The 13418-nt window shown below is 43.9% G+C and overlaps 1 protein-coding gene across 3 annotated transcripts in view; it reads right to left on the bottom strand.

The window, feature by feature from the left end:
* DISC1 (DISC1 scaffold protein) overlaps nucleotides 1–13418 on the bottom strand; it is a 380218-nt gene that overhangs the window by 218726 nt on the left and 148074 nt on the right. For all 3 annotated transcript variants that reach the window (XM_047702999.1, XM_047703001.1, XM_047703000.1), the window contains one exon: nucleotides 8314–8416. In XM_047702999.1, coding sequence (XP_047558955.1) covers nucleotides 8314–8416 — 103 coding nt within the window. The remainder of the gene's footprint in view (nucleotides 1–8313; nucleotides 8417–13418) is intronic.

Raw genomic sequence — 13418 nt, 5'->3', positions numbered from 1 at the left:
AGCACAGGCAAAACCGATCCATGGTGAAAGATACCAGTACAGAGGCTGGCTGGGGATGGGGGGGCGATGACTGGGAAGGGGCACCAGGGTGATGCTTCTGGAGGAATGAAAATATCTTGATAGGGTCACAGACCAAAGTTGTCAAAATTCATATTATTGGGCACTTAAGATCTGTGCGTTTCACTGAATAGAAATCATACCTCAATAAAAAAGGAAAAATATATTAGGGGAAATTTTAATATGAAAGTTACACCATAAATGAATAAGCTTATCACAGTAGTGAGTGCTCCATAAATAATAGTTACTGTTATCAGGGGGCTCCATGATGTTTCCGCGATAACAGCTATGAAACCTTTCTCCTCTACCTTACCAGCATCCTAGGAGGAAGCTATGCCCTATCTTACCTATTCTGAGATGCACCCTTTTACCCCCTGTGTTAACCTCTCTGAGATGGAGATGTGTCTTGCAATCTCCATCAGCCGGGAGGTAGTCAGGATGAAGCTGTTACTACGTGACTGTCATTCTCGGTGGCTTGGTGGACTGTCAGCAAGCCCCTGGCGTTTCAAAGTAAAAACCATTTCAGGATGATTGGGGACCTGGCCCTTGTCTGAAAACCCTCTGTTGTGACGGTTTTGTAAGATCAGGAAAGCACCATCAGTTAAGACTTGAAGAACCGTGTTGCAGCTTGGCAGAAACGACAGAAAACAGTAGTTCATTCTCGGAGAGGGGGAAAAAGTTGCGTCACCAACAGTTTCGCTGATGCTGAGGGTGATAATGGGTGAAAAAACGTGAGTTCCAACTACTGTGAGTCACAACGTGTTTCAGAACACTCAAACTCCAAATACAAAGACATTTTAGGGAGCCCTTGAGTGATTAAGTCTCCTTTCAAAGAAGATTTTTCAAAGGCCTGAACACATCTAAAAGAACTACTTCAGTAAGGGTAAAATAAAAATTCTCAGCCACAGAAAGCATTATATCATTGTTTAATTGACAGCGATTTTTCTTTCTTCACAGTGTATACAATAATGGCGCCTTTTATGTTCACTGAAATACATGTTGTTATTTCTGCTTTATAGTGGAGAAAACTGAAACCTAGAGAGAAAAACATCTTGCTGGGGTTACATAGCAATAAAATGAAAGGCAGGTTTCCACCTCAAAGAGAACTCCCGAATCCTTCTTAGGTTCTAAACTATGCTATTTACTTCTTCATTATTATTATTTAAAAGGGAGATTTCAACCCGGTATAAGTGGGAGAAATATGACAAAATGTTTTCCCACGTTAAAGGCATTCTGGACACCTACCACGTAATATTTCTGTCACTGAAATGCACAATTCCCAATTCCGTGCTGGATAAGTATCTTTTGAGATCCTGTTTATTGTCTATCACTCAAGTGGGCAGATACAGGGGAGAACTAGTCAGTACCCTGCTCTCCAGGAAGCCACCATCAAATAAAGAAGAGAAGACGTGTTCTAAGAAATGGGCAAATACGCTCTAGGAGACCTCAGAGAAGAAAGACTTTTCCAGAAGGGGAGACAGAGGCAGGTTTCATGAGGAAAGAATGTAAGGTTTCCAAAAGAAGAAACGGAAACCTGGTTAGAGAACAAAGGGCTTGTCTTCGGCAGGAGGCAGGCATGTGGCCGAGGTGGGGACGAGGCCCACGAAGAAGGTGGATCCAAACAGGAGGGGGTCCAAGACGCCAAGGTGATGGGCTTGACCCATTTCGGAAAAGCCAAGTCCAGAGAAGGAGAGTGGACTGGACTTCCACAAGCTTTGAGCTATAAATAGCAACACAAGTAAAACATTTCCTGGATCCATGGTTCCTTTCTTGAACAATAACCAAGTCAGGGCTGCGTGGACAGAGCCCACATGGAGGGCCACCAAGAACCTCAAGTTTGATGGATTCAGGGTTCCCGTTTGGGAAGAGGAGAAAGGTCCTGGAGGTGGATGGCGGTGATGGTTGCACGGAAATGTGGATGTACTCGACACCACTGAGCTGTACACTTAGAAATGGCTACAAGGGTAAATTTAATGTATCTATATATTTCATCACAATAAAAAGATGTCCCTTAAAAAAAAAAAAAAGAATTTCAAGGGACATACCCTGTGCCCAGGATGGTTTGGGGAAGACCAGCTCAGAGGTGTGACTGCCTCTAGACAGGGCAGTCACGGGCACAATGTGATGCCTTCAAATGTCCTTTCCCCGCCAGGCTCAGGGAGCCCCAGCCTTTCTGCTGGACCATATTTTCAAGCAAGAGAGGTGATCCCAAGTGAGGTGGGTGCCAACGGTGTCTCCAGGGACACAAGGCAGAATACACCACAGTGTGCAGTCTCCTTCTACAAACAGTTCAGAGAGAAAAGACCACAAGAAATAAGTCAGAGGGGCGCCTGGGTGGCTCAGTCGGTGAAGCGGCTGCCTTTGGCACAGGTCATGATCCGGGGTCCCGGAATCGAGCCCCACGTCGGGCTCCCTGCTCAGCGGGAGTCTGCTTTTCCCTCTGACCCTTCCCCATCTCGTGTTATCTCTCTCTCTCTTTCTCTCAAATAAATGAATAAAATCTTTTTTTAAAAAAAATTAGAAAAGACTACCTAGGCAGGGAAGTGCCTGCACGGAAGGTTTGCTGGGATGGCAGGAAACACGTTCTCAGATACCCTGCAACTCACAGCAACCTCTCGAGGCCAGGCCCTTAAGAAAACATGAGAGAGATCATGAATTAAAACCTGGGTCCCTTCCTTGATCCTGAGGGAAAATGCATAGTGAGAGACGTGTACATTTTATATATGCAGAAAGAGTGCAGATTCCCCGAGAGACAGTTACTACCACAACCGAAGCCATGATAAAATGCTACACTGCCCCCGGTTACTATTTCATAAGCATTTTGGGCTCCAATCCAAGCCCATGAGGTAAATCCTGCTTGATTGCTTGATTTAGTCCTCCCTGATTACTGAAACGGGCCAAGAGCTCTGTGATGAAAATACAGAAAAGTAAACACTGATCCCTGAAGGAAGTCCCATCAGTGACACCGTGACCCCAATCTCTGTGACTCTAATGGGCCCCTTCCTAAATGCCATGGGAGGATTTGTGCAGATGACTGTCCTGCCTTTGCCATCATCCTGCACGTCCGCCTGCCTGCTCTCCAGCAAGAGAACCCTACCTGGGCCTGCACAGAGGCTCTTTAAAACACCTGTCAAAATATTTTATTCCACAAAGGCCACCATTAAAACCTCCAGCTCAATTCTAAAGCCAAAACTGATTTTATGTACTCTGTTCCTTTTAATTTTATCCTTCATCCTGAACTTAAATCTTTCCCTCCTCTACTTCACAATGCCTGGGCTTCCTTTTCTGAGGTCATTATTTGAGAGTCTGATTTGGTTGATAATGGAGCTCTAGTTAGAGCAATGGTCTCACTTGGCCCTTCCAACAAGCCAGGATGGGGATCTTATAATGATTGCCCTTGATTTCCAAGAAGAAACTAAGACCCAAAGAGTCACCCTCCCAAGGTCATAAAGTTCTGGAGTTCTAAGATCCCACATGAGGTTACTGAACTTGAACTGGGTTTTTCCAACCTCGTGTTAGGTGCTTATTCTACAAAATACAGCTCAGGAAGTGACTTGTCACCCATAAAGGGAGGGAGTACAAAGGGGGCTGGGGAATGAATCCTGCATCTTGGTAGGCTGTGTCACCTATCGGTCTCCAGCACTCACTATGACTTTCATCTAGAGGGACCTGCCACAAACATGCACATGCACACACACACATGCACACACACACACACACACACACACACTCACACACACATGGTGTACTGCAGAGGTCCACAGACATTTCCATCTGTAACGAGCCTCCTAAAATCACTCACGTTTACATCCCCAAATTTGAGCTAACCTTCTTTACTAGAAAAAAAAAAAGGAAAGAAAGAAAGGAAGGAAGGAAGGAAGCCAGTACTGAAAATCATCAAACTCCAAAAATAACAGAGTCCTGCCTCTTTTTTCTATCACAACACCGTATCTTTGAGGAACTCCCAACTCCAGTACATGTGGTTAGGCAAGACCTCACGCTCTGTCACTCAAAGCCTCCCCCTTGGCCATGTCAAGGCTCTGTGCTAGGAGCTTGTACCAGCAGAACAAACACAAGCGACCAGCCCCCGGGCCAGCACTCCCCCCACCATGCTGCCACCTCGCCACAGAAGCTCCTCCGGCTGGAATTGGCCATTTTCTGTCTGTTTTGTTGCTTTCTTCCCATCACTATGATTTCCTGAGAGAGCAAAAAGCATTTTCTGTGAGCAGAGCCCTTTTGAACATCAGACATTTTAGATGGCCACATACTTCACAGAGAAGACAGGGAACATAACACCCAAACAAACAGGATTTTACGTAAAACACAGACTGCCTCTAACAGCGTGAGAAAGTGTGGTACCTAGTGAGAGATAAATGTACAAACAGACAATGGCCAGATCATCTCTACAAACAGCATCTGACCAGCAACCTAACGCAATCCTCCTGGGGGACATGAACCCCCATATCTACAAGAACCAGTCCAGGAAGCCAGCCTGGCTCCAAGGCAGTTCGTAGGAAGACAGATTGTTATTCTAGTAATAATCCAGGAAACTGAACAATGATTTCTGTAATAATTGGTCCAAAATGGCCAGGATTTTATTAATAACTGACAGCTTCCCTAATTTTTGTCCCTGCTTCCAACTTAGGACCAGCCAGAAAAAGCCAAATACATTCTCTGAAACGATCACACGGGATGCTCTCTAATTAGCCTGCCTCTCGCTTCCCCAGCCTCCCGTCAGAACATACCTGAAGCCTTCCCCTTCTTCTACTGCAAAGCTTTCCCACTTTTCTGCCTGCCTTTGAGTCTCTGCCAAAACACGGGTAATGGTGGCTGACTCCCTTGCCATAGTAAGTTCTGAAACAGCCTTCACATCTTCCCATTTGGTGGGTCTTGTTTATTTCCACACTGGACAGACATCATCTTTGAAAAATCTTTGCTGGGCGTCTCATCTCCTTCAGCCATTGATGTAAATTTTTTAGAGAGAGGGAGACATTCTGAGCTTATCTAGAAAACCTTGTTTGTGCCTAGATACGCTTCTATGTAGACACTAAGGTATTTGAATTGCAGCTGATTTCTATTCTCTGTAAAGAAAAGTCAAATTGGATAGAACCATCATTTAAGAAAAAAAAAAAAGAAATTGGCTTGGAGTACCTGAGACTCTTGGTATGCTACTTAGGAATAAATGATGATCTGAACTGTTTGTTCCTTAGAAACAAATGACAGGAAGCAGGTGGGCAAGGAAATATACCACAAACTGAGGGATGACCCAAAGGAGGTATGAAAATAACAGATTCTAAGGATCAGCAATCAACAAATGAGGTGCATTTTTTCTTAACATAATTACTCTTATTGATTGTCTTCTGAGTGCCCGGCAAAGGCCAAGGGAAAAACAGCAGAGTGACTCAACAGATGGACGGCATCAACAACAGTGGGTGATCCAAACAGGGAAAGGCAGGAGCTGGAAAGGAGCGCACCAAGTCAGTATCAGGGCAAGATCAGAATATGGGCATCAGGGAGCCAGGCTTGGAGCCTAAGGGACGGGAAATGGTCAGAGCGAGGGCAGGCTGCCTGCAGATGAAGACTGGGACACTCATCAGGTTACAGAGCCTGGGTGGCTCAGGCAGTTAAGTGTCTGCCTTTGGCTTAGGAGATGATCCCACAGTTCTGGGATCGAGCCCCATTTCAGGCTCCCAGCTCAGCAGGAAGCCTGCTTCTCCCTCTGCCTCTGCCCCTGCCCCCATTCCCCAACTCATGCTCTCTCTCTCTCTCTCTCTCACTCTGCTATCTCTCTCAAATAAATAAACAAAATCTTAAAAAAAAAAAAAGAACTCACTGTTAAACATAAATGAGTTAAGACTTCGTGAATCTGACTATAAAACCATCTCTTATTCCCAGTCTCTGCAAATAGCAAAGCATTGTTACATTAAGAGAAGGTCTCAGTCTATAAACCAAATCAAGGAGTGAAGCAAAGAAACTTTCAGAAAAAAGGCCCTCTGGGAACCCCCTAAGACCCTCTTCGATGAAGAGGGCATCCAACCATCCTGAGGGCAACGCCCCTCAGCGTTTTCACAGGCTGACCAAATGGAAAAAGGCTTCTTTCTCTTGGAGAGGTTTGTCATGGCTTTTGTCTAACGGAGTGAGGGTTTGCCATTCTGAATGCATGAAGATAGCTCTGTCAAGACCCGACAGCAAGTGCCTTTTCCCTGCTCAGATCCTCCCTGCTGTGGAGCTCAGCTCAAAAGCAAACAGAACGCACAATATGTACAGAATGATACCCACTCTGGCACTGGCACGGTCCATGGGGACAGCCTGTGACTGGAAAACCTGTTTGCCAACAGTCTACAAAGTAATCAGGAACTAGCGAGGTCAAGGGGGGAGTTCCCATCCCAGCTAATTCAGGTCACGCCTCCTCTGATCAGGCCTCACTGGTGCTCTCAGCGGATCAAAGAACTAAACATGAAACCCAGACCCCATAGGCAATGTACCACCAGAAGAATTTTCCCTGGGATTCTTTTTTTTTTTTTAAAGATTTTATTTATTTTTTTATTTGACAGACAGAGATCACAAGTAGGCAGAGAGGCAGGCAGAGAGAGAGGCGGAAGCAGGCTCCCAGCCGTGCAGAGAGCCTGATGCGGGGCTTGATCCCAGGACCCTGAGATCATGACCCAAGCCAAAGGCAGAGGCTTTAACCCACTGAGCCGCCCAGGCACCCCTTCCCTGGGATTCTAAAAGGAGATTATTCACATTGGAGAGAGGGTTCTCTGTGCTGCCTGCATGACCATCTCCTCCCTCGGGCTTAACAGAGACCCATCCACCTGTGTTCCTCAGGAAGATGAATGGATTAAGAAAGGCAAAAACACTAACTCAGAAGTGATATTGCGTTCAATCTTCTTTTTTTTTCTCTTAGCAAATGGGGCCATAATTTCAAGTAAATGGCATGTGAAGCTGTTGAGAGCCGAGTCCCACACTCGCATTTCGATGTTGCTCCGGTTGTAAATAACACGCCCGACTGCACCGGGAACCAAATTGCTCGTTAGCTGCCAACATTAGTTGTTTAATGATCTGGAGAGCAGAAGCTGCCAATTATTGTATTCCTTCTTAAAATGCCATTTAAAACCCATACATGTAATTATTATACCTTTTTGTTAAATTTTTTATGATGCTTCTGAAGGCAATGATCTGTAGGGTCACTCAACCTATCGAAGTCAGGGAATCCTTGGAGGATGTCACGACACAGCTGGATTAAGAAGCTACGAATCAGGGGCGCCTGGGTGGCTCAGTGGGTTAAAGCTTCTGCCTTCGGCTCGGGTCATGATCCCAGGGTCCTTGGATAGAGCCCTGCGTCGGGCTCTCTGCTCAGTGGAGAGTCTGCTCCCTTCCTCTCTCTCTGCCTGCCTCTCTGCCTACTTGTGATCTCTGTCTGTCGAACAAATAAATAAAATCTTCAAAAGAAGAAGAAGAAGAAGAAGAAGAAGAAGCAGCAGCTACAAATTGTACCTGAACGTGAGCCCTTGCTCTGCCACCACTTGGCTAACTGAGTGAACTTAACCAAAGGACACATCCCAGGGCCTCGATCTCCTAATCTGTTCACTGGGACCCCCTATCTTTCCCACCTACCTGACACAACTGTTACGAAAATGATATAAAATAACAGCACAGGGGAAGGCTTGAAAGCCCCCTTCAAACGATAGGGTATGATAATATTTTCAGAGACCTACTAATGAATGGGAAAATGTATCCCTAAGAACTACCAGATGACAGAGCGATGATGATATACCGAGAATCCTCTAGGAATCTACTGTCTCCGACTGGGATGGTAAATTACATGTATTAATTACTTTAACTCCAGTTACTCTCTCTCCCTATAGGAAGGGGCAACCACACCCAACAACCTGCGAGCCTCTACAGACACACATGGCAACTACGTAAACATCTGAAACATCTGTTGGAATTACAAGGCCTCCAGAGCGCCTCTCTGGTCTTCAAGAAACAGAAACCGAAGTCCAAAATAGGACACAGATAACTTCTTATTTCATTACATGTGCATATGCAGTTTTAAGAGTCTTACAAGGAGGCCATGCTGTCCATTCAGTCCACGAGTTTTAGGGAGACTTCCCACAAACGCTCTGAAATGTCCAAGTATGACCTAAGTAACAGGTAGAACATTACTCGAGGTCGAAACCTGGAAGCAGAGGCAGCTGGCACCATGCCCCTCCACCGTTTCAGTGTCCCCCACCCTCCTCCACAGCCAGTTACCTGAGACAGCCAGCATTTTGGCTTCAAGCAACACCGGGAGTTGGTCTTCAATGTCATTCACTTTTTTCCTGAGAGTGCTGCCGAGTCTCTCGCTCATACACACCTATGGGGAGAGAAAGAGCCAGGACACGTCATTTGGTCAGGTAAAAACCAGAAGGCAATGGGGCGGCCCGTCAGGATTTCTGGGTTTATAAGCAATTGAAGGGGTGATAAAGAGTAACGGAGGGGAGCTATTTAAAAGCAGACAAGGAAGGAAGGAAGGAAAAAGGAAAGAAAGAAAGAGGGAAGGGGAGGGAGGGAAGGAGGGAAGAAGGAAGGAGAAAGAAAGGAAGGGAGGAAGAGAGGAAGGGAGAGAGAGGGAGAGAGAAAGAAAGAGGAACAAAAGATGGAAGGAGAAAGAAAGAAAGAAGAGAGAGAGAAGAAAAGAGGAAAGGAGGCAGGAAGGAAGATGAAGGAAGGTAGGAAGGAAGGAAGGAAGGAAGGAAGGAAGGAAGGAAGGAAGGAAGGAAAAAACATGGAAGGAGAGAAGAAGGGAGGGAGGGTGGGAGGGAGTGAGCATTGGCACACTCCAAGCCTCAGGTCCCACACCTTCACCACACCCACCCACAAAAATGACAAGAGCTAACACAACAGAGCACAACCACAAACCAGAAAAACCTCCCCACCCTGCCTACTCCCTCCCCAGGGTTACTCCCTCCTCCTGAAACATTCTTGCTCCAAGTGGCTTAGCCCACTCACACCTTTCAGGGTTCTGCTCAGACATCTCCTGGGAAGAAAGGCCTGGCCGATTACCCATATAAAATAGCAGGCCCCTCAACTCTCTCTCCCCTTCCACCTTCCCCCTGAGGGGCCTTTTCCCACCGAATCTTCCCCAGAGGACACTATCTGTTTTATTCTCGTTCTAGCATCTCTCTCCACGAGGATGCAAGCTCTGTGTGAGCAGGGACTTTTCTCTATTCCTGGCAAGTCAGACTTGAAAAACAAACAAGGAGACCTCAGTGAGGTTTACAGGTTTTTTTTTTTTTTCAATTTTTTTTTAAATTTTATTTTTTATAAACATATAATATGTTTTTATCCCCAGGGGTACAGGTCTGTGAATCGCCAGGTTTACACACTTCACAGCACTCACCACAGCACATACCCTCCCCAATGTCCATAACCCCACTCCCCCTCTCCCAACCCCCCTCCCCCCATCAACCCTCAGTTTGTTTTGTGAGATTAAGAGTCACTTATGGTTTGTCTCCCTCCCAATCCCATCTTGTTTCATTTACTCTTCTCCTACCCCCTTAACCCCCCATGTTGCATCTCCTCTCCCTCATATCAGGGAGATCATATGATAGTTGTCTTTCTCCGATTGACTTATTTCGCTAAGCATGATACCCTCTAGTTCCATCCACGTTGTCGCAAATGGCAAGATTTCATTTCTTTTGATGGCTGCATAGTATTCCATTGTGTATATATACAACATCTTCTTTATCCATTCGTCTGTAGATGGACATCTAGGTTCTTTCCATAGTTTGGCTATTGTAGACATTGCTGCTATAAACATTCGGGTGCACGTGCCCCTTCGGATCACTACGTTTGTATCTTTAGGGTAAATACCCAGCAGTGCAATTGCTGGGTCATAGGGTAGTTCTATTTTCAACATTTTGAGGAACCTCCATGCTGTTTTCCAGAGTGGCTGCACCAGCTTGCATTCCCACCAACAGTGAGGAGGGTTCCCCTTTCTCCGCATCCTCGCCAGCATCTCTCATTTCCTGACTTGTTAATTTTAGCCATTCTGACTGGTGTGAGGTGATATCTCATTGTGGTTTTGATTTGTATTTCCCTGATGCCGAGTGCTATGGAGCACTTTTTCATGTGTCTGTTGGCCATCTGGATGTCTTCTTTGCAGAAATGTCTGTTCATGTCCTCTGCCCATTTCTTGATTGGATTATTTGTTCTTTGGGTGTTGATTTGCTAAGTTCTTTATAGATTTTGGACACTAGCCCTTTATCTGATATGTCGTAGCAAATATCTTCTCCCATTCTGCCAGTTGTCTTTTGGTTTTGTTCACTGTTTCCTTTGCTGTGCAAAAGCTTTTGATCTTGATAAAATCCCAAAAGTTCATTTTTGCCCTTGCTTCCCTTGCCTTTGGTGATGTTCCTAGGAAGATGTTGCTGCGGCTGAGGTCGAAGAGGTTGCTGCCTGTGTTCTCCTCGAGGATTTTGATGGATTCCTTTCTCACATTGAGATCCTTCATCCATTTTGAGTCTATTTTCGTGTGTGGTGTAAGGAAATGGTCCAATTTCATTTTTCTGCATGTGGCTGTCCAATTTTCCCAACACCATTTATTGAAGAGGCTGTCTTTGTTCCATTGGACATTCTTTCCTGCTTTGTCGAAGATGAGTTGACCATAGAGTTGAGGGTCTATTTCTGGGCTCTCTATTCTGTTCCATTGATCTATGTGTCTGTTTTTGTGCCAGTACCATGCTGTCTTGAGGATGACAGCTTTGGAATAGAGCTTGAAGTCCGGAATTGTGATGCCACCAACTTTGGCTTTCTTTTTCAATATTCCTTTGGCTATTCGAGGTCTTTTCTGGTCCCATATAAATTTTAGGATTATTTGTTCCATTTCTTTGAAAAAAATGGATGGTACTTTGATAGGAATTGCATTATATGTGTAGATTGCTTTAGGTAGCATAGACATTTTCACAATATTTATTCTTCCAATCCAGGAGCATGGAACATTTTTCCATTTCTTTGTGTCTTCCTCAATTTCTTTCATGAGTACTTTATAGTTTTCTGAGTATAGATTCTTAGTCTCTTTGGTTAGGTTTATTCCTAGGTATCTTATAGTTTTGGGTGCAATTGTAAATGGGATGGACTCCTTAATTTCTCTTTCTTCTGTTTTGTTGTTGGTGTAGAGAAATGCAACTGATTTCTGTGCATTGATTTTATATCCTGACACTTTACTGAATTCCTGTACAAGTTCTAGCAGTTTTGGAGTGGAGTCTTTTGGGTTTTCCACATAGAGTATCATATCATCTGCGAAGAGTGATAGTTTGACTTCTTCTTTGCCGATTTGGATGCCTTTAATTTCCTTTTGTTGTCTGATTGCTGAGGCTAGGACTTCTAGTACAATGTTGAATAGCAGTGGTGATAACAGACATCCCTGCTGTGTTCCTGACCTTAGCGGAAAAGCTTTCAGTTTTTCTCCATTGAGAATGATATTTGCGGTGGGTTTTTCATAGATGGCTTTGATAATATTGAGGTATGTGCCCTCTATCCCTACACTTTGAAGAGTATTGATCAGGAAGGGATGCTGTACTTTGTCAAATGCTTTCTCAGCATCTATGGAGAGTATCATATGGTTCTTGTTCTTTCTTTTGTTAATGTGTTGTATCACATTGATTGATTTGCGGATGTTGAACCAACCTTGCAGCTCTGGAATAAATCCCACTTGGTCGTGGTGAATAATCCTTTTAATGTACTGTTGAATCCTATTGGCTAGTATTTTGGCGAGAATTTTTGCATCTGTGTTCATCAAGGATATTGGTCTGTAGTTCTCTTTTTTGATGGGTTCCTTGTCTGGTTTTGGGATCAAGGTGATGCTGGCCTCATAAAATGAGTTTGGAAGTTTTCCTTCTATTTCTATTTTTTGGAACAGTTTCAGGAGAATAGGAATTAGTTCTTCTTTAAATGTTTGGTAGAATTCCCCCGGGAAGCCGTCTGGCCCTGGGCTTTTGTTTGCTTGGAGATTTTTGATGACTCTTTCAATCTCCTTACTGGTTATGGGTCTGTTCAGGCTTTCTATTTCTTCCTGGTTCAGCTGTGGTAGTTTATATGTCTCTCTATCCATTTCTTCCAGATTGTCAAATTTGTTGGCGTAGAGTTGCTCATAGTATGTTCTTATAATTGTCTGTATTTCTTTGGTGTTCGTTGTGATCTCTCCTCTTCCATTCATGATTTTATTTATTTGGGTCCTCTCTCTTTTCTTTTTGATAAGTCTGGCCAGGGGTTTATCAATCTTATTAATTCTTTCAAAGAACCAGCTCCTAGTTTCGTTGATTTGTTCTATTGTTTTTTTTGGTTTCTATTTCATTGATTTCTGCTCTGATCTTTATGATTTCTCTTCTCCTGCTGGGTTTAGGGTTTCTTTCTTGTTCTTTCTCCAGCTCCTTTAGGTGTAGGGTTAGGTTGTGTACCTGAGACCTTTCTTGTTTCTTGAGAAAGGCTTGTACTGCTATATATTTTCCTCTCAGGACTGCCTTTGTTGTGTCCCACAGATTTTGAACTGTTGTGTTTTCATTATCATTTGTTTCCATGAATTTTTTCAATTCTTCTTTAATTTCCTGGTTGACCCATTCATTCTTTAGAAGGATGCTGTTTAGTCTCCATGTATTTGGGTTCTTTCCAAATTTCCTCTTGTGATTGAGTTCTAGCTTCAGAGCATTTTGGTCTGAAAATATGCAGGGAATGATCCCAATCTTTTGATACTGGTTGAGACCTGATTTAGGACCAAGAATGTGATCTATTCTGGAGAATGTTCCATGTGCACTAGAGAAGAATGTGTATTCTGTTGCTTTGGGATGAAATGTTCTGAATAGATCTGTGATGTCCATCTGGTCCAGTGTGTCATTTAAGGCCTTTATTTCCTTGTTGATCTTTTGCTTGGATGATCTGTCCATTTCAGTGAGGGGAGTGTTAAAATCCCCTACTATTATTGTATTCTTGTCGATGTGTTTCTTTGATCTTGTTATTAATTGGTTTATATAGTTGGCTGCTCCCACGTTAGGGGCATAGATATTTAAAATTGTTAGATCTTCTTGTTGGACAGTTCCTTTGAGTATGATATAGTGTCCTTCCTCATCTCTTATTATAGTCTTTGGCTTAAAATCTAATTGATCTGCTATAAGGATTGCCACTCCTGCTTTCTTCTGATGTCCATTAGCATGGTAAATTCTTTTCCACCCCCTCACTTTAAACCTGGAGGTGTCTTCGGGTTTAAGATGAGTTTCTTGTAGGCAACATATAGATGGGTTTTGTTTTTTTATCCATTCTGATACCTTGTGTCTTTTGATTGGGGCATTTAGCCCATTAACATTTAGGGTAAGTATTGAGAG

This window comes from Lutra lutra, chromosome 14 (assembly GCF_902655055.1).
Source record: "Lutra lutra chromosome 14, mLutLut1.2, whole genome shotgun sequence".
Classification (NCBI taxonomy): Eukaryota; Metazoa; Chordata; class Mammalia; order Carnivora; family Mustelidae; genus Lutra; species Lutra lutra.
The sequence above is the reverse complement of the archived record's forward strand: the minus strand, read 5'-3'. Positions and strand labels throughout refer to the sequence as shown.